This window comes from Sus scrofa, chromosome 1, assembly GCF_054392235.1.
Source record: "Sus scrofa isolate SSC_HxYL_T2T_F1_AM1 chromosome 1, Sscrofa_HxYL_maternal_Yorkshire_Landrace_v2.0, whole genome shotgun sequence".
Lineage (NCBI taxonomy): Eukaryota > Metazoa > Chordata > Mammalia > Artiodactyla > Suidae > Sus > Sus scrofa.
In genome coordinates, this window is record NC_139383.1 from 21,275,703 (window position 1) to 21,298,506 (window position 22,804).

Genomic DNA, 22,804 nt, shown 5'->3' on the forward strand with positions numbered 1-22,804 from the left:
TCCCATTTTACCAATAAGCGGACAGAAATAGGAAAAATTAAGTTGTCTGCTTATTATCACTCAGCCAGTAAGTGATTGAGCGGGGACTTCATTCAGGTCTGTGGCGTGGATTTTAGCATCCACGCTCCTCATGGGGTAGGCCAGGTTCTTCAAACTATGTCTCACAGAATTCTAATTCTGTGGAAAGATAGATTTTGGGGGGTGGGGTGGGAAGGAATATCTTAGTTAAATAAGTTTCAGAATTGCCCTGCACCATGGAGGTTTGTGCTTCGGATTAATTTTTTAAAATTCTGCAGTAAGAAATTTTGCTTATCATTTTCTAAATTTCTTTGAACTTGGAGTTCCTTTTCTCAAGAAATACCAAGATAATTTTGAGAAATTTTGAAGAGGGTGGGGAGATACTGCTTTAGTCAACGAAAGAAATTTGAATAGAGAAATGATGTATTCAACCTTGGGCTTGAGGAAAATGAGTCTGCTGGCAGTGTGTAGGTGGAACTCATAACCACAGATAACTTTCCTTTCCTTCTTAGGTTATTGTAATTCCCTCAGCTGAAAATAAGTACATTTGTGAGTGAAGAGTTCTTTGTTCCCAGCTCTGATGCTTTTCATGCCTCCCAAGCTAGCAACTTAAAGGCATTAGAAGGAAAAGAGACTTAATTATACCGCACACATTGGTTATAAAGCTACCTAAGGTCCATTCTTTTCCAGGGACAGGATGTGAAAAAACAATGTTAATGAGGAATCTGGACATTTGTGTTTACTAATTTTATTAGTGTCTGGAAGATGTATACTGACAAAGCATCGGCAGTGTGTGATCTGACAGCCAACAGTTGGTCTACTTCAGAGAGATGACAATTTGCTCTTAATTTAACTGGCTTTTTATCTCACATCCCACTTTCCTTCTAGGCTCCCCATGTCCTTCATTTTCCTTACCTGCAATACACACATACATACCTGCCCACTCAGTTACTAAGCATGGAAATAGTGAAAGCTGGGAAGGGGGAAGGGGTGCTGGTGGGAAAGCAATATGTGGAAGAATCCATCTCATCTTTCACTTGGCACAAATGGCCTGCTACAAATGGCCCTTTGAAGCTCTATGTCTTTGATCTGCATTACCCCAGAATCCTTCTTTTCCTCCACTTGCCTTATTTCCTATTCACGGTCCTCACTTGCTATCTTGTCCCTCAGCCTTGCCTCCTATTACTCTTCTCTTTTGCTTTACTGAACTTTGTCTTTTCTTACTCTGTGTTGTCTCACAAAAGCAATGGTCTTCAAAACAGGAATGTCTTCATACCATTAAAAATGGGTAACAGGAGTTCCCACTGTGGCTCAGCAGGTTAGGAACCCAACACAGAGTCCATGAGGATGTGGGTTTGATCCTTGGCCTCACCCAGTGGGTTAAGGATCCTGTGTTGCCACAAGCTGTGGCATAGGTCCCAGATGAGGCTCGAATTTGGTGTTGCTTAGGTGGTGGTATAGGCCTGCTGCTGTAGCCCTGATTTGACTACAAAAAGAAAAAAGTAAAAAGTAAAATGGGGAACAAAGTAGGCAGTTTTAGTGATTGTGGTGCACAGTGTCAAAGACTTAAGCTGTTCACCTCCTCAGCCTGCTTTTCCTCTCCCAGCCCTTCCTAGCAGACCAGAGCCCTACTCCTGGTTCTGGTCCATCACCATCTATTTCAGAATTCTGCCCTTTACAGTGAAGATAATGTCATGGTCCTATCTCCTTCATCAGTTTTGATATGGATCAAGTGATATTGATATTGCACTTTTTAGAAGAATTTGTCTTTTTCTAATTAAAAAATAAGAAAGGTGTGAAGTAGAGAATAGTACCACATGGACATATATTCCTTCTGCCACTAATTGACAACTTTATATTCTGTCAAACTTGCTTTCTTCTTTTGCATTTTTAAAATAATTTTACAAACAATATATGTAAATGTGGCCCTTCTAAAAAATGAAAAGCGCTAAAGATAAAATTGATGTTTTCTTTGACCACTCCTAGCCTAGCTTTTCCTCTCTCCTCATGTCAATCCCATCCCTATCATCAAAACAATGACTTCTGTAAGTGTTCTTTCAGTATATCATTTGACCAAACATAAGTCTTTGTTTGTCTGCCTATCTATCATCTCTCTATCTAATATAGAAGTATTTTGTGTTTGAAAAAATATACAAACAAAACTCTTTGGCAGTTCCTCAAAAAACTAAACATATAATTACCATACAAATCAGCAATTCCATGCCTAGGTATATACCCAAAGAAGTGCAAAGTCAGGACTCAAACAGTTATTGTATGCCAGTGTTTAGTGTTGCATTATTCAGAATAGCCAAAAGTGAAAACAATCCAAGAGCCCATTAACAGCTAAATGAATAAACAAAATATGATATATACACATAATAGAATGTCATTCAACTATAAAAAGTAATGATTCTGATACGTACAAGATTCATAAATGAATCTTGAAGACATTGTATTACATGAAATAAGCAAGACACAAAAAGACAAATATTGAAGTTCCCATCATGGTTCAGTGGTTAACAAACTCGACTAGTATCCATGAGGATGTGGGTTCCATCCCTGGCCCCAATCAGTGGGTCAAGGATCCAACATTGCCCTGGGCTGTGGTGTAGGTCGAAGACGTGGCTCTGATCCTATATTGCTGTGGCTGTGGTATAGGCGGGCAGTTGTGGCATAGGCCGGCAGCTGCAGCTCTGATTCAACCCCCCGCCTGGGAACATCTGTATGCCACAGGTGCAGCCCTTAAAAAGGCAAAAGAACAAAAAAATTTTTTAAATTTTTAAAAAGACAAATATCGTATGATTCCATTTACATGAGAAACAGAGTAAATAAACTCAGTGGGACTGAAAGTTGATTAGTGATTATTAGGGGTTGTGGGGAGGCACAAAGGGGAATTATTGCTTAACAGTTAACAATTTTTGTTTAGGGAACAAAAAAAGTTGTGGAAAAGATGGTGATGGGTGCACATTGTGAATGTGGTTAATACCATTGAATTTTATACTTGAAAATTATTAAAATTGCAAATTTTATGCTATACGTATTTTACCACTATTTTTAAAAATTAACAATATATTATAACCATTGAATAGGATATTTAATTTTTTGATTTTTAAAAAATTTTTGGCCACACCTGTGTGTGTGAAAGTTCCCAGGCCATGGATTGAATCCATACCACAGCACCGACCCAAGCCACTGCAGTGACAACTCTAGATCCTTAACCCACTGAGCTATAAGAAAACACCAAATAGTGGAGTTCCCGTTGTGGTGCAGTGGTTAACAAATCCAACTAGGAACCATGAGGTTGCAGGTTCGGTCCCTGGCCTTGCTCAGTGGGTAAATGATCCGGTGTTGCCGTGAGCTGTGGTGTAGGTTGCAGACGCCGCTTGGATCCCGATGCTGTGGCTCTGGTGTAGGCCGGTGGCTACAGCTCTGATTCGACTCCTAGCCTGGGAAACTCCATATGCTGCGGGAGCGGCCCAAAGAAATAGCAAAAAGACAAAAAAAAAAAGAAAACACATAGTATACTTTAAATGAATGAATTTTATTGTGTGTGAATTTTCTCAATAAATCTGTTTATATATATATTACATATATATAGTATTGTACATGTACTATGTATATATATACACATGTAATTTCACATATTATGTATATTTTGATTGAATTTTAATTGACATACAGTATCATATTAGTTTCAGGTTCACAACATAGTGATTCCATATTTTCATACATTACTAAATGACCACATGCATTATATTTTTAAGACCTATCCTTTTTGAGAGCTATGGACATGTAGTTTATGCTTTTGTAATGCTACACCATGAAAAAATACCACAATTTATGTATCCATTCCCTAGTTCAGGCACAGAGGGTGTTCCCCACATTTCACTATTTCAAACAATGATGCACTGAGCAGCCTCATGCATGTCTCCTTAGGTGTGGGCAAGGTGTCCCATCAGGGTACAGATGTGTCTCATGCGTTTCGAAAGGTGTAAACTGTTACATAAATGCAGGGTTCTTATTTTCAGAACCTTTACTCCTACCCATTCTATTTGATAAATGTTTATTGAATCTGCACCAAGTCAAACAGGGTCAGGCCTTTTTGGGGCTTACAGTCGGTGAGGAAGACGGGTAATCAACTGGTTAGAATGAGAAATGACAAACTCCTGAACTTCAGTCTCTCTAGAGCAGTTCCTTCTGGTCTGTAGTTTTCTCCTGGACTCACCTCAGCTTCTCCCTCTTCCTGCCCACCCTCCGCTTGCTCCCTTTCCCTCATACTGTTGCCTTTTGTTAGTTAAACCCCTAGGCAGCATTTTAATCATCCCAACCTCACAAGAATCCTTCCTGTGTTCTTACTCTGTTCTACCTTGTGTAACAAGTACAAGCCTTCAAAGAAATTTTTCTAAAAATGAGCTTAAGAGAGCAAAAATGGATATTTTCCCATGAAATTTAGGACTTAAACTGCTCATATTTTTTCTTCCTGCTAGGATAACTCGAACATTAGATGGTGGAGTATTATTAAGCAAAAACAACGATTTTAGTTGATATTGTCCATCATGTAGCTTAGCATTCTACACACGACAATGGTTTAAAAATATTTGTTGATTCATAACACTGGTAGGTACATGCTTTACATGGTCTGATGACCATGTAAAGCACAATCCTAGGCACTGAAAAGATAAAAGGCGATAAAAAATAAGGTCATGGTTAATGGGGAAAACCTAGTACACCGATGCATCTCCCAATTCTAGATTAGTGGGCACTCAATAATTTTATTGGTTGAATCATGAATAAGTGAATGAACAAATGAATAAACAAATACATAAGAAGTAATGGAGACTGGGTAGAGTTGAGATGGTCATTGAAAATGCTGAATTACTTTGCGTGTGAATAACCAATGAGGAAAATGTCGAATACCCAGATAACTTCACAGTTTCACATAGAATGAAAACCTTAAGCTAAATAAATCTCACCATGTATTTTTGATTTAATAAACGAATTCATAATATCCATTTTTGTGTACTTGCATGATAATGCTTGCTGTTAATTTCTCAGGGAAAGGATATTTTGCCAAACACAAAACATCTCCTGTATACAGTAGAAAATAATTATCAATTTATGGAAAATAAAATCTGGGATAAATCTATCTCAGTAAGGACCCACTTTGGGGATGATGAGGATAATATGCTAGCACAGGACTGAATATGCACCTTATTTTCCAGTTAATTTAAGTAATCCTGTAATTATGAGAGTCTGAATTGTGAAAATACATTTAGGTACTCATGAGATTGTAAGCTGATTTGACATTCACTTTTTCTCTATCTTTAATATTCTCTGTAGTTTTTGTTTTGTCTCCTTCCCATTTGTCTCTCGATTCTTGCTGTTCTGTCATAAGAAACTTAACAGATAATTAGTGTAATAACACCAACACATCTTTAACCTTTTCTCTTAGCCCTAGAACTTCTTTGGACCTCACATATTAAGACATGTAGTGCTAGCTAAATTTTATATACTCTGAAGTTCATTTCATAGAGACACAGACTTTTAAGGTAGCAAATAAGTCATATTTGTGTGAAGGAATCCATAGTTTGATGGCACACATGTATTTTTATAAAATAAGCACTATTAATGGGGAATTGAAAGCTAAATAATATTTACCTTTATGAGTGGGAACAGTAGAAGGAGGTTGTGGGGATTATTCATTTGTATTATGAGCACTTGAGCATGTTTAAGGTACTAATTATATTTGAGCCAGTTGTTCATGCTTCTGTATCAAATCTCTTTTAAAAAATTTAAGGGTGATGGATTTATTTAGCAGAAGCAGTTTTTGAGTGAGACTGTCGATGTGGGTTTATTCACTATCTAAGCTAGTAATTTTGCTCACTATTAATTCTATAATGAGATACAAACTACAACCCTACTTAGGCCAGGACTCAGACATATTTCTAATGAGAAGCTGGATGAAACTGTCTAGATGCTATTACCAGAGAGCCAGCCAAAGGGCATGTCTAGCCCATAGCATCATATGCACTGTAAAAGGACAGTGTTGCCTCTTAATTTTCCTCTCTAAGGAGTCAAAGTTTGGGCATAGTGCTTGTTGGTTTAGTATTTCTGGAAGGATTTTTTTTTAATTTTTATAATATGTATGTATATATATATATTATATATATACACACATATATGTGAACACATGTATATTTCTAAATAGATACATGTATCATGGAGTTCCCATCATGGCTCAGTGGAAATGAATCCGACCAGGAACTATGAAGTTGTGGGTTCGATCTCACTCAGTGGGTTAAGGATTTGGCATTGCTGTGAGCTGTGGTGTAGGTAACAGATGTGGCTCAGGCTCAGATCCTGAATTGCTGTGGCATAGGCTGGCAGCTGTAGCTCCGGCTGGACCCCTAGCCTGGGAACCTCCGTATGCCATGGGTGCGGCCCTAAAAAGCCAAATCCATCAATCTATCAATCCATCAATCAATAAAAATATAAGTATAAAAATAAAATAAAAATTAGATGTATATGTCTATACATCTAAACTATACAGAAAGTTTCCTCGGTATTCAAAATCTGTAAAATTACCTCAAACTTGTTCTTTGTCAGATTAGGACTGCCTCATGCCTATAAAAATTATATTTGTATGTATTTAGTTGACTCTTCCTCTATAAGTAAGAGTTTGCCCTACATCTAGGTAATTTTACAGCTCTTTTAAGGTCCCTTTCCATTCTAATGTATGATTGCTAATTTATATGAAAGCCCACTTTTGCCTCGGAGATAAGGTCCTGAGAAAGTATCAGAGTAAGATTTGGCTCTTGCTGTGCGTGCCTGTTCATTTTCAAGTTTTGAATAATAATGTCATACATGTACAGATTTCTACTGGAACTCTGTTTCCACTTAGCTTTTGATTTTTTAAATTCCAATCAGTATTAATAATAACTGGCTCATTTTTTCAAATATGCATGTAATAATATTGATCTTTATGAGGTTTTTATGAGCTTTATGACTAGCTCTAAATTGCTGAAATCTTTCAGTGTCAGGCTATATGTGAGAATGCTAAAATGCAATTTTACAGGCCCAGCATGTTAATAAATCAACATCAGTTGGCTTATCTGCCATATTAAGCTTTAAAGTGAATATGGTATTTATTTGTACACCAAGCGCTATACCCAGGATGGCATCTCTTCTTTGTTCTTCTGCCTAATCTATTGAATATTTTCTGTTTCAGATTTCCACCAAGTAACTGAAACTTAAATATCAGAAGTGCACAGCACATAAACCTAAAAAGGATTTAATTCAAAATACCCTCTAATTTCTATGTGGGTATCTTTAGTAACAGCTTCTTTGAAATAGCACTGCTGCTTTTAAGAGGTAATGTTAAATCTACATTCTAAATTGTTGTCATGGCTTAATTTTTTTATAATGAGAGATTATGGTTCTCTAAAAGGATAGTTTACCACAATTTGTGGTTAATAAAAGTCCAAATTGTATCAATTATAGTACACTTTCAGAAATTCCTCCTGATGCAGCCACTTACATGAAATTTGTATTTATCTTGTTCTGGGTGTACAAAGGAGTCAAGGTAGAATGCCAAACTGACCTGGGCAAGGCCAGTGGAGGATTTTCTCTTCCTACCTAAGAGGAGCTTGAGTGGAGAGACTATTTTATTCATTTTTATATAGTCATTTACTATATACAGTGCTGGTATATAGTAGGCATGCAATAAATATTTATTGACTGTGTCTTTATGCCCAGGGATTTGTCTTCCATATTCCAAGTCAGGATTATTATAGTTGCAAAAGAGGGATATTGAGGTCTGTCTTAATTGCTTATTTCTGATTCCTTGGTGCTGCCTCTATTTCCTGAAGGCTGCCAATATCTTCAGAGGCCATATACTTCCAGGTTCAAATCCCAGGCTTGCTCTGGACTGATAATTTTGGCCATGAGTATAGATTCATTGACTAATTTAGCCTTAGGAACGGGTTGAACCCTGGATTACAAGTAGAGTCAAAGCCTCTAGAGGCACCTTACCCTGCAGGAGGCAAGGATGCTGGACCCACTGAGAGAAATAGGGAAACAGTTATCAGGAGAATATTGGCTGTTTTATCTAATGCATAGAAACTGACAAAGAGAGTCAAAGAAAATGAAGTAGAGGAATGTGTTCCAAATGGAAGAATAAGATAAAACTCCAGAAAAAGACCTGATAAGGAGTTCAAATAACAGTCATAAAGATATTCACCAAGCTAAGGAGAAGAGTGGATGAACAAAGTAAGAATTTCAACAAAGAGGTAGAAAACATAAGGAAGTACTAATAGAAGTCATAGATTTGAGGAATATAATAACTGAATTGAAAAATACAATAGGATTCGACAGCAGACTAGATAAAGTAGAAGAAATGATCTCAAAGACAGAACAATGGAATTTGCCCAATCAGAGCAGAAAAATGAAAAATAGTTGAAGATAGCTAAAGGAACTTATGAGATAACATCAAGAAGACCAACATTCTTATTACAGGAGTGACAGCAAGAAGAGAGAGAGGAAGGGAGGTAGAAAACTTATTCAAAGAAATAATGTCTGAGGACTTCCCTAATCTGGGGAAGGAGACAGACATCCCAATTCAGGAGTCCCAGAGAGTTCCAAATAAGATGAACCAAAGAGACTCACATCAGAATACAATTAACAAGCTGGCAGTAAGCACATACCAGTCAGTAATTACTTTATGTAATTATTTATTTAAAAGGCATAGAGTGGTTGAATGAGTGAAAACAAAAATTAAAATGAGACACTTCTATATGCTGCCTACAGGAGATTCATTTCAGCTTTAAAGGCATACACAGGAGTTCCCATCATGGCCCAGTGGTTAACAAATCTGACTAGGAGCCATGAGGTTGTGGGTTCAATCCCTGGCCTTGCTCAGTGGGTTAAGGATCCGGCATTGCCGTGAGCTGTGGTGTAGGTCACAGACGTGGCTCAGATCACGAGTTGCTGTGGCTCTGGCATACGCTGATGACTATAGCTCCCATTAGACCCCTAGCCTGGGAACCTCCATATGCTGTGGGTGCAGCCCTAGAAAAGACAAAAAGACAATAAATAAATAAATAAATAAAGACATACACAGATTGAAAGTGAAGGATAGAAAAAGAAATGGAAGCCAAAACAAAGTTGGGGTAGTTATACTTAGACAAAATAGACTTTAAAACAAAGACTGTAATAAGAGACAAATAAGAGATAGATAAGGTCATTATATAATAACAATATGGTCAATCCACAAGAGAATATAACGTTTGTTAATATTTATGCATTCAGCATAGGAACACCTAAGTACATAAGGCATATATTAACAGATCTAAAGAAAGAAATAGATAGCAGTATAATAATGGTAGGGGACCTATCAGCAGATAGATCATCCAGACAAAAAACCAACAAAGAAACAGTGGCCATAAATGAAACATTAGACCAAATGGATTCAATAGTCATATGAAGAATATTCCAACCAAAAGCAATAGATACATATCTTTCTTGAGTGAGTATGGAACATTCTAAAAATGAAAAAACTGAAAAAGAATGGATATATGTATAACTGAATCACTTTGCCACAAACATGAAACTAGCACATTATAAATCAAGTATAATCCAATATAAAATAAAAATTAAATTTAAAAAAATAAAAAAGAAAGATTGAAATAAGCAACCTTACTCCACACCTCAAAGAACTAGAAAAGAAAAAAAAAGAACAAATGAAGCTCTAAGTTAGTAGAAAGAAGGAAATGACAAAAATCAGAGAGAAAATGAATGACATAGAGACTAAAAAGGCCATAGAAAAGATAACTGAAACTAAGAGCTGACTTTTTTTTTAATGAAAAACTTTTAGCTAGACTTATTAAGAAAAAAAGAAAGACAGTTCAAATACATTAAATCAAAAATTAAAGAAAAGGAGTTCCCGTTGTGGCTCGGTGGTTAACGAATCTGACTAGGATCCATGAGGTTGCAGGTTTGATCCCTGGCCTCACTCAGTGGGTTAAGGATCCAGCGTTGCCGTGAGCTGTGGTGTAGGTTGCAGACACAGCTCAGATCTGGTGTTGCTGTGACTCTGGCATAGGCTGGCAGCAACAGCTCCAATTAGAATCCTAGCCTGGGAACCTCCATATGCCACATAGTGGCCCTAGAAAAGACAAAAGACACACACACACACACACACACACACAAAAGAAAAGATAAGAAAGAAAGAAGAGACATTGCAACGGATAACACAGACATGCAAAAGGGTATAAGAAACTACTACTGTATACCAATTATACACCAAAAAATTAAACAACCTAGAAGAAATGCAAAATTCCTGAGAAACATATAATTTGCTAAAGCTGGATCATGAAGAAACAGAAAATCTGAATAGAACACCTATTACTAAAGAAATTGAAAGAGAGAAAGAAAGTATGTGTGAATCTGTAACCAAAAACCTCCCGACAACAATAAAAAGTCTGAAACCAGAGGGCTTCACTGGTGAATTATACCAAACATTTAAAGAAGAATTAACACAAACCTTTCTTAAAATCTTCCAAAAAATAGAAGAGGAGGGAAAACTTGGAAAATCATTTTACAATGCCAGGATTGCCCTGATGCCAAGTCCAGACAAGGACATGAAAAGGAAAGAAAATTACTTGCCAATATTCCTGATGAATATAGGTGGCAATATCCTCAATCAAATATTACCAGATGGAATTTAACAATGCGTCAAAAGGCTTGTACACCATGATCACATGGGATTTATTCCAGGGTACAAGGATGGTTTGACCTCTACAAGCTAATCCATGTGATTCACCACATTAACAAAATAAAGGATTAAAATTGTATGATCAACTCAATGATGCAGAAAAAGCATTTGACAAAATTCAACGTTTGTTTATGATAAACACTCTTAACAAAGTGAAGATAGAGGGAACATGACTCAACATAATGAAGGCCATCTATCACAAGCCCACAGCTAATATCACACTCTTTGGTAAAAAGCTTTAAGTTTTTCCTCTAAGATTAGAAATAAGACAATGATTGCCACTTTCATTCAACAGAGTACCAGAAGTCCTAGCCACAGCAATTAGGCAAGGAAAATAAAGAAAACATACAGTTTGAAAAGGAAGAAATGAAATAGTTATTATTTGCAGAAGACATTATATTGTATGTTCAAAATCCTTAAAATTCTACTAAAAACTGGTAGAACTAATAACTGAACTTAGTAAAGTTATAGGTTAAAAATTAATATACAAAATCTGCTGCATTTCTATAAAATAATAACAAACAACCAGAATGTGAAGAAAACAATCCTATTTACAACTGCATCAAATAGAATAAAATACTTCAGAATTGTCACATTTAGAATGAATAAGTAATGAGGTCCTACTGTATAGCACAGGGACCTATATCCAGTCTCTTGGGATAGATGGAAGATAATATAAGAAAGATATCCCCTCGTGACTCAGTGGTTAACAAATCCGACTAGGAACCATGAGGTTGCGGGTTTGATCCCTGGCCTTGCTCAGTGGGTTAAGGATCTGGCGTTGCCATGAGCTGTGGTGTAGGTCACAGACGCGGCTTGGATCCCCGCATTGCTGTGGCTCTGGCGAAGGCCGGCGGCTACAGCTCCGATTAGACCCCTAGCTTGGGAACCTCCATAGGCTGCAGGTGTGGCCCTAGAAAAGGCAAAAGGACACACACACATACATGTGTGTGTATATACTCTTATATGTGTGTGTGTGTGTGTGTGTATATATATATGACTAGGTCACTATAGAGCAGAAATTGGCACAACATTGTAAATCAACTATAATTTTTTTAAAAAAAGATGAATTAAATTTTAAAAAAGAATAAGATACCAAGGAATAAATTTAGCAAAGAGGTGAAAGACTTTTACTCTGAAAACCATAAGACATTGTTGAGAGAAACTGAGGAAGACACAAATAAGCGAAAAGCTATTCCATGCTCATGGATTGGAAAAATTATTATTGTTAAACTGTCCCTATTATGCAAAGCAATCTACAGATTCAATGCAATTCCTATCAAAATCCCAATGGCATTTTCCACAGAAATAGAACAAATAATCCTAAATTTTTTATGAACCACAATAAACCCCAAAGAGCCAAAGCAATCCTGAGAAAGAAGTAAGGTGTAGGTATCACACTTCCTGATTACAGACTATACTACTTAGCTCTGCTAATCAAAACAGTATGGTACTGGCATAAAAACAAACAATGAAGGTCAATAAAACAGAATAGAGAGCCTGGGAATAAACCCACATGGATATAGTCAGTTAATTTTTTTTTTTTTTTGTCTTTAGTTGTTGTTGTTGTTGTTGTTGCTATTTCTTGGGCCGCTCCCACGGCATATGGAGGTTCCCAGGCTAGGGGTCGAATCAGAGCTGTAGCCACCGGCCTACGCCAGAGGCACAGCAACGCAGGATCCGAGCCGCGTCTGCAACCTACACCACAGCTCACGGCAACGCCGGATCGTTAACCCACTGAGCAAGGGCAGGGACCGAACCCGCAACCTCATGGTTCCTAGTCGGATTCGTTAACCACTGCGCCACGACGGGAACTCCTAGTCAGTTAATTTATAATAAAGGAGCCAAAAATATACAATGGAAAAAGAATAGTCTCTTCAATAAATGATGTTGAGAAAACTGTACAGTCAAATGTAAAAGAATACAATTGGACCACTGTCTTATACCTTATACGTGGATTAAAGATTTGAACATAAGACCTGAAACCATAAAACTCCTAGAAGTGAATATAGGCAGTAAGCTCCTTGACATTTGCCTTTTCAAGGACTTTTTGAATTTTACACCAAGGCAAAGGCAAAAAAGCAAAAATCAACTAGTGGGAGACTACATCAAATAAAAAACTTCTGCACAGCACAGTAAAGCATCAACAAAATGGAAAGGCAACCTGCATAATGGGAGAAAATATTTGCATAGCATATATCTGATACAGGATTAATACTAAAAAAAAAAAAAAGAACTCATAAATCTCAATAGCAAAAAACAACACAAACCAAAAAACCAAGCAATCCATTTTAAACATGTGCAGAGGGTCTAAAACGACATTTCTCCAAAGACATACAGATGGCCTACAGATGCATGAAAAGGTGGTTGACATCATTAATCATCAGGGAAATGTAAATCAAAACCACAATAAGATACCTCGCACCTTTTAGAATGGCAATTATCAAAAAGACCAGAAACTCCAGCAGAAATTGAAGGAAGGTTGTAAAGCAACTATACTTGAATTAAAATTTTTTTTTCATTTTTTAATTGCCTTTTCATTTATTTATTTATTTAATTTTTTTTACAGAATAAAATACATACATGTACACACAATTATATTCACACAGATTATTATAACATGGATCTTAAGAAACAGATTGACTCCCACTGGAGAAGTGGAATGGAAAATATGCTGAGACAAATAGGAAATTTATTCTATGCTTTATCCCAATTTTATGGCTTTCATCTTTACTACTTAGTTTTATCTATTAAATTTCAATTTTTCTTTAAAAATTAGCATTATATTAAATTTTTATATTATGCAACTAAAATTTATAAAGAAGAAAGCCTTATATACCATTAAATATTTTATATAGCATATTAAAAAGAATAACAACTGGTAAGCATAACAAAAATAATACACCCTCTGAAAATAAGTAAAATATAAAATGCATAAGTTGGTTAAAAAACAGTGTAACTATATAAATATGTCCTCACAATTTGTTCCATCTCATTGATTCTTCAATAAAGGCATTACACCATTCTAGGTGATGTGATAAACAAGACATTATAGACTTTACATTGTACCATGGAGAGAAATGGTTATTGATAATACAATTGTAGAACTGTATTATTTAATTGTACAGTGGAATTATTTAATTATAGTTATCATAAGTTCTTTGATGGAGAGGAAATCAGAATCAGATCTAAGAAGACTTCAGCATTCCAAGAATGATGTCAAATGACCCCCTTCATGGTGGGTTATGCACTTATTTACTATGAGATATATTTCTTCCCCAGAGATTCCTTGTTTGTTTATCAATTGTAGATTTTTGGTTTGCACTTATTCTGAAGTTTTGATGTGAGTCTATATGTATAAGAGATTGTTTTAAGTTGTTGTTCTCTTCATTGCAAGTTCATCTCTGGTGTCCCACATTTGTACCCACCTCTTCTCATGATTCCTGATTTTGATGATATAATTGTGCATGGATGATTTCGTATCTTTACTGTATATATACCTTTACTGGTGAGCCTTGTCATTTGTGGAATTTTTGTTTCCTGTTGCTGATCTTTTCTTTCCTGCCTAGAGAATTTCCTTTAGTATTTGTTGTAAGGCTGGTTTAGTGTTGCTGAATTCTCTCAGCTTTTGCTTATCTGAGAAGGTTTTTATTTCTCCTTCAAATCTGAATGACAGCCTTGCTGGGTAGAGTATTCTTGGTTGGAGGATTTTTCCTTTCATCATGTTAAGTATATCATGCCACTCCCTTCTGGACTGCAGAGTTTCTGCTGAAAAATTTGCTGATAACCTTATTGGGGTTCCCTTGTATGTTATTTGTTTCTTTTCCCTAGCTGCTTTCAAGATTTTCTTTGTCGTTAATTTTGGTCAGTTTGATTATTATGTGTCTCGGTGTGTTCCTCCTTGGGTTTATTTTATATGGTACTCGTTGTGCTTCCTGGATTTGAGTGAGTGGTTCCTTTCCCATGTTAGGGAAGTTTTCGGCTATTATCTCTTGGAATATGTTTTCTGTCCCCTTCTCTCTCTCTTCTCCTTCTGGCACCCCTATAATACGGATGTTGGTGCGTTTAACATTGTCCCAGAGTTCCCTGAGACTCTCTTCATTTGTTTTCAATCTTTTTTCTCTTTTCTGTTCTGCATCCGTAATTTCTTCTAATCTGTCCTCCACCTCGCTTATTCATTCTTCTGCCTCCTGTATTCTGCTGTTAGCTGCTTCTAGTGAGTTTTTTATTTCAGTGATTGTATTTTGCATCTCTTCTTGTTTAAGTTTTATATCTTGTATGTCTTTGGTCAGTGTTTCCTGTAAGTTATCCATCTTTGCCTCCAGTTTATTTCCAATGTCTTGCATCATCTTCAGCATCAACAGTCTAAAGTCTTTTTCCTGGAAGCTAAAAATCTCCTCCTTGCTTAGCTGATTTTCTGGGGTTTTTCCTTTCTCCCTCATCTGAGTTATAGTTCTCTGTCTTTTCATTTTTATAGGTTTTTGGTGTGGTAACCTTTTTATAGATAATAGAGCTGTAGCCTCTCTTACTTCTGGTGTCTGCCTCCCTGTGGCTGAAGTCGGTATGGGGGGCTTGCTGTAGGCTTCCTGATGGGAGGGGCTCACATCTTTTAGAATGGCGATTATCAAAAAGACCAGAAACTCCAGCAGAAATTGAAGGAATGTTGTAAAGCAACTATACTTGAATTAAAAATTTTTAAAAAACAACAAGAATTGATAAGGATATGGAGAAAAGGGACCCCATGTGCACTGTCGGCAATGTGAATTTGTACAACCACTGTGGAAAATATCATGACAATTCTTTGAAAAATTAAGAATAAAAAAATTTTTCTTGTGTCCGTCACCCAGCTTGTGGTAAGCAGTCCTAAGAAACTAATACATATAGTGTTAATATATTCTAGGTGGCGTAATGTTTCAGATACATAGAGGGGTTTTTTAAATAAAACAAAGTCCAACCAGACCCAGTGCAACTTTAACACGATGTCTTTTTATTCTGGACAGGCTTTCTTTGCAGAAGTCTTTGAAGATCTGATGTGAAGTAATTCAGCATGAAGGATAAAAAGGCATGTGTGACAAACAACTTGTCACCAGTCAGTTCCCTCAGAACTTATCTTCAAAATGCAAACTCTGCTGTCCTCAGTGTTCTGGGACGTCATGGTGAATCTAGGCAATATGGCCTAACAAAGAAGAGGTCTGTATTTTTCCAAAGGCACTTACATTCACTTCTTTCTTGACCTGCTGCAGTCTCTGTAAACTAACTTTGACTTGTTCTGTCAGAAGGGACAGGAAGGGAAATAGCTAGACTCTTTCAAGTCTCTCAATGGCTGGGGCTTTCCGCTGCTCTTCAGCAGTATTCTCAGATCCATCCCACACGGCCTTATTTGGATGGGGCTTCCCTGAATCCCCTCTGAAACTGGAGAAATCTCCCCGGAGCCACACAGGGCGGGGTGGGGGGGGCAGTGGCCCTGGCCTGCACTGGCTGAGAACTAATTAGTGACTTCCGTCTCCCTCCCTGCTTAGGCCACTTTAATACAGGCTTTGCACAGCATGGAAGTTGAGGATCTAAGGCTCAGGATCAGGCCTCTAAGGATCAGGGGGTTAAGCTGACTAGATTCAAATCCTGTCTCTGCCACTCACTAGCCATAAGGAAAAAACTTAGAACCTAAACAGTTTGTGACTCTAATTCCTCATCCACTGAACACGAATAATTCTAGAACCTATTTCTAGGTATGTTGTGAAGTTTAAATGGGTTATTACACATAAAATGTGTAAACAAATACCTGGCACATTGTAGGTATTTAATAAATGTAAGTAATTATAATTGTGGCCTGTCTTTTATGAAATTTCCATAAGTTTGAAAAATTATCATCTAGAGAAAATACTTAGAAACTACATACTTATGAAAAAGTTATATATATGATAAAATATGTAACTTTAATATCTATGTATACTGAGGGAAGATATTTCATCTTATCAAGTTCTAGTTTTTAATCTATAAACATAAGATTCTGCATGTACACTGCTAAGAATAGCGTGTCTGCACACACATAAGCTAAATCTCTCCAGTTATTTAAAAATAATTGCTTCTATACATCTAAACCCTTCAAAAATCCAGCTCTCATAATCAAGAAAGATAATTGGTGTGTGGGAGTATTTTATGTCTTTTTAAATGGGTAAATTTTTAAAGAGAGACTGTTACAGCAGAGCATACTGAATCAGAGAGCATAGGCATATAAAACAATGATAATCATTTCCTGAATATCTTCTAAAATAATTTTGTTTGACTCATGTTTTTGTGTCTTCAGATCCTACACTATGTTGTCATTCTGCTCTTAGGGAAACCATTGGAATATGACTAATTCATCACAATTGGTACTTATTAAGAGATTAAGAACCAACTGAGATGAATTCAGAAAAAAAGGCATCACTGAAAGACATGTTTTTATGAGTGACCCATAAGGTAAAGGAAAAAATGTTTAAAGCATAAGAATCAAATCAAGTAGCATAATTTTATAGGGAAGATGGGGCTAGAGGAACAAGTGTACAGGAATGATATAAACAGACAGATGCAGAAGGTAGGACATTAAGACATTATGGACCCAGTTTCTTGCACAAATCAATGGCATAGGAAATTTAAAAAGACTTAGGACACATAGCAATCAAATGTACTGGTTGGAACCTGTATGAGTCTTAACTGAAACAAAACAAAACAGTACAAAAAAGTGTTAAAAAATTCACATTTTTTAGACAGTTGAGTTTGAATATGGACTGAGTTTTATACAATTCCAAGTTATCGTTAATTTCGTTAGCATGATAATGGCACTAATGTTGTGTAAGAGATGCATAGGGAAGTAAGGAGGGTACAATAAGTTGCTATCTGGGATTTGATGAGATACAAAGAAAAAAAATGCAATGTATATGTGGCAAAATCTTGGTATAGTTGTCTGTCAGTATCCATAGGGGAATGGTTCCAGAACCCCTCAGATACTAAAATCCGTGGATGCTCAAGCACCTTCTATAAAATGGTATAATACTTACATATAATCTATTACATCCTCCCATTTTCTTTACATCATTTCTAGATTAGTTATAATACCTAATACAATATAAATGCTATGTAAATACTGTCCACTCATGGAAATTTTTAAGTTTTACTTTTTGGAACTTTCCGTAATTAAAAATATATATATATTTTTCAATCCAAGGATGCAGAATTCACAGATATGGAGGGTTGACTGCAATTATTGAACTTGAACAATGGCTCCATGGGGGCTTATTTTACTACTTTCTCTTTGTATGTTTAGATTTTATATAATACATTTGTCTGCTAGGGCTGCCATAACAGCAATAACAACAAAATCACAATCAGGGTGGCTTAAACAACAGAAATTTATTTTTTTCACTGTCCTGGAAGCCAGAAATCTAAGATCAGTGTGTGAACAGGATTGTTTTCTGGTGAGAATCTCTTGCATGGGCATCTCTGGTGTCTCTTCCTCTTCTTATAAGGATTAGCACCCCACCCTCGTTACTTTATTTTACTTTAATTACTTCTTTAAAGGTCCTAGCTCCAAATGCAGTCATTTTGAAGGTTAAGGCTTCAACATATGAATTTGAATTTGGAGAGGAGCCTAATTCTCTCCATAATACACAATTAAATAACTTTTTAAACTGATAAAATATAGCTTTAAAATATTAGGTAAAATATAAATGCATATCATTTTGGCCTATTAAAATTTAAACATAGGGGTTGAGTTTTACCTCTTGTCCTTGACATAAATAACACTTTTACAGAGTTCCTGTCGTGGCTCAGCTGAAACTAATCTTCTATGAGGGCGAAGGCTGGATCCCTGGCCTCGCTCAGTGGGTTAAGGATCCAGCATTGTCATGAGCTGTGGTGTAGGTCGAAGACCCGGCTCGGATCTGGCATTGCTGTGGCTGTGGCATAGGCAAACAGCTACAGCTCTGATTCGACCCCTAGCCTGGGAACCTCCATATGCTGCAGGCACGGCCCTAAAAAGCAAAAAACAAAACAAAACAAACAAAGAAAAAAATCCATCTTTACAGAGTGAGTAATATCATTGATATTAATTTAAGCATCTACATAATGATGTTTAAATTTCCTTTTACAGATTTTTTCTCTTAAAATTGTCACATATTATAATTCAAGGCAAAGTTAAGATAGGTATCACATACACACCAAGCATATTCCAGGTGCACTTTTGATAAAACTTGGGAAGTATGATATCAGAGAAAAAGGGCAGGAAAAAGAAACAAAAAGGTACTAAGATTTCAAGTTAAGTGCCAAGGAGAATGGCTGTACTGGTAGAATTATGAAAATTAAATATGCAGTGAGATATAGTGACAAGATTACCGAGTTCAGCTTGGAATGTTGAGTTAATAGGACTGGTGGGAAGCCCAGGAAAGATGACTCACAATCTTTTAGGGGTAGAGATTCAGAATTTGTGTGCCTGCAAGTGATTCATAACAAGCTTATTATGGACGTGAGTGGAAAGGAGATGAGAGAAGTCAGGAAAAAGGAAAAGGTCTAACACTAGAACATTAAAGAACCACCCACATTTAGGAAAGGGGAAGAGGAAAGGATGGAGATAAAGAAATGTTTTGAGTGTTTGGAGAAGCGGTAGACACAGACTCATAGATGCTAAGTGAGGAATTGTTTTCTGCCAGGGCTGACATTATTTCCTCAATACAAAGATAATAGCTTTAAATGGGCAGATAATTTCATGGAGGATTTCCTTTAGCTTCTTGATAATTGCTTTGCCTCTGCTTAGATATTTCCTTGGGGCTATTTACAACACTTTATTCCTCTCTCCAGCAAGTGCATAGACAGAAAATATTGAAAAAAGATGTAAATATGTAAAATCTACATAATTTTGGATTTTTGACACATGGCATGGACTGCCAAGGAATCTGGCTTGTTTGGAAGTGTTCAAACTGATGGGGTACCAATGGAACCACTACAAAAGGGTAATATCAAGTAGACGTCATATAGCCAATTTTAAAAATCCATTGTTTCTTTAAAAAATGTCCTGGGAGGAGAGTGTGGAGGAGGGCCTTCCCAACAAGGAGGCCCACTCTTACCATTTTTATTTAGCATAGTATTGGAAATCCTAGCCACAGCAATCAGACAAACAAAAGAAATAAAAGGTATCTAAAATTGGAAAAGTAAAATTGTCACTCTATGCAGATGAGATGATACTATATATGGAAAACCCTAAGGGCTCCACACAAAAACTGCTCGAACTAGTCAACCAGTTCAACAAAATAGCAGGATACAAGATTAACATTCAGAAATGGTTGCCTTTCTGTATACTGACAATGAAATATTAGAAAAGGAATATAAAAATACAACACCTTTTGAAATCACACCCCCAAAAATTAAATTCCTAGGAATAAACATTACCAAGGAGGTGAAAGACTTACATGCTAAGAACTATAAAACATTAATCAAGGAAATTAAAGAGGATTCAAAGAAATAGAAAGATATACCATGCTCCTGAATTGGAAGAATTAAGATCGTTCAAAGGGCCATACTACCCAAAGCAAACTATAGATTTAATATGATCACTATCAAATTACCCATGATATTTTTCACAGAACTAGAACAAAAAAATTGAAAAAATTATATGGAACCACAGAAGATCCAGAATTTCTAAAACAGTCCTGAGGAACTGAAAAACAAGCAGGAGACATAACTCTCCCAGACTTCAGACAATATTACAAAGCTATGATAATCAAGACAGTGTGGTACTGGTACCAAAACAGACGTATAGACCAATGGAACAAAATAGAGAATGGACAAATAAACCCAGACACCTATGGTCCATTAATCTTTGACAAAGGAGGCAAGAATATAAAATGGAAAAAAGACAGTCTTTTCAGCATGTGGTGCTGGGAAAACTGGACAGCCACGTGTAAATCAATGAAACTGGAACACACCCTCACACTATGCACAACAATAGACTCAAAATGGCTTAAAGACTTAAACAGAAGACAAGATACCATCAAACTCCTAGAAGAGAACATAGGCAAAACATTATCTGACATCAACCATACAAATGTTTTCTTAGGTCAGTCTCCCAAGGCAAGATAAATAAAAATAAAAATAAACCAATGGGACCTAATAAAACTTACAAGCTTTTGCACAGCAAAGGAAACCATCAAAAAAATCCAAAAAGACAACCTACAGATTGGGAGAAAACAGATGCAAATGATGCAACCCACAAGGGGTTAATCTCCAAAATATATAAACAACTCATACAACCCAACACCAAAAGAACAAACAACTCAATTGAAAAATGGGCAGAAGACCTGTATAGACATTTTTTCAAAGAAAACATACAGGTGGCCAATAGGCACATCAAAAAATGCTCACTGTCACTAATTACTAGAGAAATGCAAATCAAAACTACAATGATATATCACCTTACACCAGTCAGAATGGCCATCTTAATAAGTCCACAAATAACAAATCCTGGAGGGGGTGTGGAGAATAGGGTACCCTCCTTCACTGTTGGTGGGAATGTAAATTGGTACAACCACTATGGAAAACAGTACAGAAGTATCTCAGGAAACTAAATATAGAACTACCATATGATCCAGCTCCTGGGCATATATCCAGACAACACTTTCATCCAAAAAGATACACGCACCCCTATGTTTCTTGCAGCATTATTCACAATAGCCAAGACATGGAAACAACATAAATGTCCATAGACTGATGAATGGATTAAGAAAATATAGCACATACACACAATGGAATACTTCTCAGTCATAAAAAAGAACAAAAGAATGCCACTTGCAGCAACATGGGTGGAACTAGAGATTCTCATACTAAGTGAAGTAAGTCAGAAAGAGAAAGACAAATACCGTATGATATCACTTATATGTGGAATCCAAAATTAGCACAAATGAACCTATCTACAGAATAGAAACAAACTCATGAATGTAGAGAACAGATTTACTGTTGCCAAGGGGTAGGGGGAGAGAGTGGGATGGACAGGGAGTAGTAGATGCAAACTATTGCATTTGGAGTGGCTAATCAGTGAGGTCCTGCTGTATAGCACAGGGAACTGTATCCAATCATTTGTGATGGAACATGAATATGAGAAAAAGAATGTGTATATATATATATGTATATATGTGTATATATATATATATATATATATATATATATATATATATATATATATATATAACTGGGTTACTGTGCTCTACAGCAGAAATTGAGAGAACATTGTAAATTAAAACCAAAAAAAAAGAAAAAGCCCCGGGGGGAGAGTGTGAGAAGGGACAGGAAACCCTAGCAAATGGTTCAGAGAGTCAAGGATGCTAAAGACGGAGCCCAGTGGATCAGCAATTGGGATGTGATTATTGATTGCTAAGGAAGGAGGCAGAATAGAATGGTTGAGAAACCCAGATTTCAAGGAATGGGTTCTAAGATGTTCTGCAGGGTGTAAGGGCCAGAATTTGAGGCAGTGGTAACAGACTCTCATTGACAAAGTTTGATGGTAGACGAACTTTATCCATAGGTAAATAGTTTGAGGGAAGAGCAGAGCTGTTGGACAATCTTAATAATTTTTTATTTAAAGAGTAATAGAGGCCTTGGCTTGAAGGCAGAGACCCAAGAGCCAACAAAGTGGAGTACTTTGAAAATCCAAGTAAAATGTGACGATAGAGTCCAATTCTGCAAAAGCTGGGGGTTTGAGGTTTAAGGCACAAAGGTTAGCTTCTTCTGGGAGGAGCAGTTTCTAAGAAAGCAGAAGGAAGAAAAATAAATAATGAGAAGATGCAAAAACACTTGTGGAAACTCCAGGGGGAAAGAAGTACTTCTACTTGAAGTAGAGGACGGCCCCATTGGTTGAGAGTGAGGAGAGAAATCACTTGAGGTCTTGGACGGAAAAGGTTTAGAACTGTGGAGCTAGAGCATGCAGCAGAGAGAAGATAAAAGGATGCTAAAAAGTGGTAAATGCTCTTTTGAGAGCATATGAATTCACAG

General features: G+C 36.6%; 1 protein-coding gene across 1 annotated transcript in view; it reads left to right on the plus strand.

Annotated features, from left to right (window-relative positions):
* The window catches only part of LOC146405968 (uncharacterized), a 97,015-nt gene extending 81,036 nt beyond the window's left edge, over nt 1-15,979 (plus strand). Inside the window, exons 6-7 of the mRNA XM_085012908.1 lie at nt 7,247-7,389; nt 15,790-15,979. Coding sequence (XP_084869034.1) covers nt 7,247-7,272 — 26 coding nt within the window. The 3' untranslated portion in view covers nt 7,273-7,389; nt 15,790-15,979. The remainder of the gene's footprint in view (nt 1-7,246; nt 7,390-15,789) is intronic.
* Nucleotides 15,980-22,804: the final 6,825 nt, after the last annotated feature.